Here is a 5598-nt window from a genome sequence, read left to right as displayed (position 1 = left end):
AAGCTTCAAACCTTTCCAAAAGGGTACCTTCAATGGAAGAACAAACCAAATGAAATTCCAAAGGGATAGAGGACACCCGAGGATCTTTCTAGAACCTAACCTTTTGACCATTACCAATTTTCCATTGAATACCTTTCAAGAGGATGTCTTTAGTTCTTAACAGGTTGTTCCTGACATGGGATCCCCTTAGAAGGACCTCAAAGGAAAAGAAGGTACATTTGTCCCTTCTTTGAAGATACCTATAATTCATGATAGTCAACCAGTCAATGTTTTCGAAAACAAGTCTCTAGCCAACCTTGGCCATGAGGGTGAGATTCAAAAAACAAGAATCATGAATACTAAGACCACCAAATCTCTTATTGTAACATACATTTTCCTAATCAAGAAGGGACATTTTGTTTTTTTTCTCAACTCTCAACCATAGGAACCGCCTTTGAATTTGATCCAACTTCTTGTCCTAAGACACCAGGATATAGAAAAGAGACAAGATATAAATACAAGAATTTTGGAGGGAAGCTTTGAGTAGCTAGATCTTACATGCATTACTTAGAAGATAACATTTCCAACCTTCCAAATTTCTCTGAATCCTTTCTAAGAGTCTAGTCCAAACTGACTCCTACACCTTCCTAGTAGTTAGAGGTAAACCAAGGTAAGACAAAGGGATGCTAGCAATATGGCAATTGAGAATCCTTGAAATACATAATTGAATCTCATTGGGGACATTCATGAAGAGCATATCACTCTTGTCTAGGTTAATTTTTTGTCTTGAGGAACCAGCATAATCTGACAGAATGGAGAACCACCCTCTAGCCTCTGCCATTGAAGCCTCACCACGGAACAGAGTATCATCCACAAATTGGTGGTGAGAGATAATGAAGGGACCTAAAGAATGCTTAATACCTTTAAGATTTTCTTGAAGAACATACTTGTGAATGTTAAGTTCAAGAACAAATTGGCCATAAGAATGAATAGATATAGAGAGAGAGGGTCACCTTGTCTGAGATTACTGGAAGAGGAGAAAATGCCATGAGGAGATCCATTTACCATCACTGAATATGAGGAATTTTTAAAACAAACCTCAATTAAATAAGAAAACTTCCCTCAAAAACCAAATTTACTTAAGACCAAGGAAAGAAAAGGGCACAAAACCATATCATCTAGGCCTTAGAGATATCCCACTTCAAAATCATGCCTTCCTTATGATTATGTTCCATAGAATGGAGAGTTTCATGGACAATGATAACTGCATCAGAGACCTGACGACTTGGTACAAAGCCCTTTTGATTACCATGAATCAACTTCCCAAGAATAGGCTTGATTCAATTGATAGTAAGTTTAAAAAATGTTTTATAAAGATCATTACAGAGGCTTATACATCTGAATTTAGCCATGTGATTGACACCTGACATTTTGTGGATTAACACAATGAAGGTTTTGTTGATCTCTTTAAGCAATCTAGCTAAAGACATAAATTCTCTCGCAACCAAGATGATGCCTGGACCCACAATGTCCTAGTATTCTTGAAAGAAGAAAAGGGGGAATTCGTTAGGGCCTAGGGATCTACAGGGTCCAAAAGTGAAGACCACCACCTTGAATTCCTCATCAAATACCTTTCTCTCCATGAATTGTAGGTATGCCTAATCAATAATATTCGAAATAGCTTGAATCAGTCTTTTTGAAGCTTTAGCAATAATGGGGTCTTGGGAAGGCTGAGGGTTGAGTAAGGAACAAAAATGAGAGACTGCCTCCCTATAAATATCCCCAGACTTGAAAAATAGGGTTCCATTCGCTCCATATAATTCCAGGACACTATTCCTAGAAGAATTTATGTTGATTTGTTGCACACAAAAGAATATTTGGTTTTGTCTTCTGGCTGACTAATGGAAGAATTTATGCTGATTGGTTGCACATAAAATAATTTTTGTTTATAAATAATTTTTAATTAATATTGAGATGTATTCTACAATGGCAACAAGGGGTGGAGTGTAAAGTGTGCTAACAAGAATTCTTACTATTTATCTTAAATTTGATAGCCATTTACATGTCAAATTATTTATATTTAAAAGTAAATATAAAGTCTAAAATAAGTAACACATACAATTGATTCCTTGAATTCCAAAATCAAATAAAATATCTTTAAAGTAAATAAAATAGCTCCAGATTAATATATTTACTGATAAATATAATATATAATTAAAACTTTATCTTAATTAGAAAACTTCAGATATTAATTTATAAAGATACTTAGCACAAATTTATCATTTAAACATAAAACATAAAACGGAAATGACTATCCAGCATCAAAATATTAATACCCTTCATACATTATTAATATATTGTAATGGATATTTGATACATCCTAAAAAAAACTATAACAAAAAAAACAACAACAACCATTGTATTAAAAAATTTCTTATATTTTCTTAAATTATCTATTTTTTAAAAATTCCCAAGCACGCGGCATTGCACCCGCTGGAAGTGATCTACTTCAGTAAGGATTATTTCACTTCTATATAATTATCTTCTCCTTTATGTCAGCATTTCTAAATAAGATTAGAAAGCAACAAGCAATACAAAGAATTAATAGAGTCTCCCTCAATGGACCCAACACCATGTCTGTAATGCTTTTGCTTTCTCCAATTTCCACGTATTTTCCTGCACGGCATAGGGAATCATTGCTTTAATAATATCATCCTACTGTATCTCATATTATATGTATCTTATTTACATAGAATAATTTTCTTATTTTATTGATCATGTTGAAGAATAGTTGTGAGCTTTTAGCCTTTATTAAAGAACTCGTATTCAGTTCTATCTTCATTTCTATCTTCATCTGTGTGAATTGTTGTTTCGTCCTTTGGTAACAATGAAGAAGATCAGTTCTCTCGTCCTATTCCAAGTAACAATGCTCTTCTTGTTTGCATTTTCTGGAGTAACTTATGCAAAGACTGCAAGAAAGGCTTATATTGTCCATATGTTGAAGTCCATGAAACCCCAGCACTTCAATTTGCATGAGCACTGGTATCATTCAATTATCACCCACGCAACTTCTAATGCCTCCACATCTGATCCCAGTGTCTTGTTATATACGTATGACGTAATCCTCCATGGCTTTGCGGCCAAGCTGACCAATGCGGAGGCTGCATCTTTAGAGAGCGTGGACGGCTGTCTAGCTGTGATTCCATCCTCTCTCAATAAACTTCATACCACTTACTCACCTCAGTTTCTTGGCCTCACCGGCTATGGCAGAGGAAAGTGGTTGCAGCAGTTAAATCGCGGAGAAGATGTGATAGTGGGAGTGGTGGACACAGGAATATGGCCTGAGAGTGAAAGCTTCAATGATAAGGGTTTGGGGCCTATACCTTCCAGATGGAGGGGCAAATGTGAAAGCGGAGAGCAATTCAATTCCTCCTCCTGCAATAGGAAACTAATCGGAGCTCGGTTTTTCTTGGCCGGCTACAAATCGCATGGAGGTGAGAATTTCGGATCGGGTGAGGATTTCACATCAGCGAGAGACAGCCACGGCCACGGCACACATACTGCTTCTATTGCTGCGGGATCTGCTGTTAGTGGAGCGAATTTCAATGGCTTTGGTAATGGAACGGCCATGGGCATGGCGCCTGCGGCCAGAGTGGCCGTGTATAAGGCCTGCTGGGGACTGAATGGCACGTGCGATGACAGCGACGTAGTTGCGGCTATGGAAAAAGCCACCCAAGACGGCGTCGACATTATTTCTCTGTCAATTGGCTATGCGTCTGAGAATCCATTCTACATGGATCCCCATTCGCTAGCAGCATTCGGTGCCATAGAGAAGGATGTGTTAGTTTCCGCCTCTGCTGGTAACGAAGGGCCTTTCTCATCTTCTCTTTCAAACACGGCACCGTGGATAACTACTGTGGGCTCGAGCAGTATGGACAGAGAGTTTCTCTCCCTTGTGAAGCTCGGGAATGGGGAGGTGTTCAAAGGCTCGTCGTTTTACAGAGGAGCTGGGATTCAAAATCTGCCTCTAGTCTACGATTATTGCAGCAACCTCGGTGTCGATCCACATCTTTTTAAAGGTAAAGTTGTGATGTGCAATTCTCATGACGATTCGATGGAAACAGCAAGGGTTCTGAAGAACGCGGGCGCAGCAGGAGTGATATTTGTTAATTCTGAATTGGTCGGTGCCCAAGATATACCCCAGGACCAACCGTATTTGCCCGCTACCAGAGTGAGTTTTTCGACTGGGGAAAAGATAAAAGCCTACGTTAACAGCACGGCAACGCCTATAGCCACGATCAACCCCACGGGGTTGACAGTGGTGGGAAAAGCAATCGCTCCCATTGTGGACGTGTATTCTTCCCGGGGTCCAAGTGCTTTATATCCGGAAATTCTTAAGCCGGATCTAATTGCGCCAGGCTCCAACATTTTGGCTGCGTGGAAGGAGGGTGGCTTCAACATAATTTCTGGGACTTCAATGTCGTGTCCCCATGTCAGCGGGATCGCAGCGCTCATACGAGTCTCCCATCCGACGTGGAGTCCTGCGGCAATCAGATCGGCTCTGATGACTACGGCATCCATGCTCGATAACAGAAAGCAGCCCATCAAAGATGCGTTAACCTTGCGAGCTGTGGACCCGTTTGCGATGGGTGCAGGTCACGTAAATCCAAGGGCGGCGCTGGAGCCGGGGCTGGTGTACGATTTGGGCCCTCAAGACTACATCAACTATCTGTGTGGTGGCCTCAACAACTACACCGAAAAGCAAATTGCCCTCCTCAGCCACAAGTGGCCTCCCTGCCCCAAATCGAAATCAGGTGCAGATCTTAATTACCCATCTTTTTCAGTTGTATTTGAGTACGGAGAACGTGTTCAGGTGAAAAGGAGGACAGTTACCAACGTGGGCAGCGACAATGCTGTATACAAAGTGTGGGTGAAGAGCAGTCCAAACGTAAAGGTAAGCGTGGAGCCAGATACATTGGTGTTCAAGAAACGGAGTGAGCGGACAAGTTTTAATGTGACATTCGAAAGTAAAGTAGATGGGAGCGAGGAGGGAGAGTACGGGGAGATAACGTGGAAATGCATCCAAGGCGGAATGCACATCGTTCGTAGCCCAATTGTCGTTCTCTGGATTACGCTTTAAAGTGGACGAGCTCTATATATATATAGGTAGCGTATAGCGAATAGCTCTACTAATGAATAGATGGTAATGTACACAAATATCCTCCCGAAAATATTGTACGGTGAAGGTCGACATGTATTTCCACCTCTGTGGATTGAATCCGCACTTTTAATTCGTGCCACTTCAGGCAATCTTATAAATAATTACAAATTTAATGTATTTCAACCTCTCTGGATTGAATCCGCACTTTTAATTCGTGTCACTCCAGGCAATCTTATAAATAATTACACATTTATATGGTCAAAACATTAGCTAAGATTAGAGAAAAGAACCATCTACGAGGATGCAAATAGTTATGTACGTACATTGCTGTATCGAATTTTGTTTATAATGTACTTCTATTCTTGTTCACATGCATTCGTCCTATATACAAAGATAAATACTTAAGGTCAATTTAAGATGATTAGGGGAGAGAATCTAATAGTGATTTATCTTAATTT

The 5598-nt window shown here is 40.0% G+C and overlaps 1 protein-coding gene across 1 annotated transcript; it reads left to right on the top strand.

Moving 5' to 3' along the window:
- Nucleotides 1-2905: 2905 nt before the first annotated feature.
- On the top strand, nt 2906-5119 carry LOC131064372 (subtilisin-like protease SBT1.7). Its single transcript, XM_057998484.2, has one exon. The coding sequence runs from the start codon at nt 2906-2908 to the stop codon at nt 5117-5119; it is 2214 nt and encodes a 737-aa protein (XP_057854467.2).
- Nucleotides 5120-5598: the final 479 nt, after the last annotated feature.

The sequence above is a fragment of the Cryptomeria japonica genome, chromosome 7 (assembly GCF_030272615.1).
Source record: "Cryptomeria japonica chromosome 7, Sugi_1.0, whole genome shotgun sequence".
Classification (NCBI taxonomy): domain Eukaryota; kingdom Viridiplantae; phylum Streptophyta; class Pinopsida; order Cupressales; family Cupressaceae; genus Cryptomeria; species Cryptomeria japonica.
Note: the sequence above shows the minus strand (reverse complement) of the source record. Positions and strands in the feature narration are given on the sequence as shown.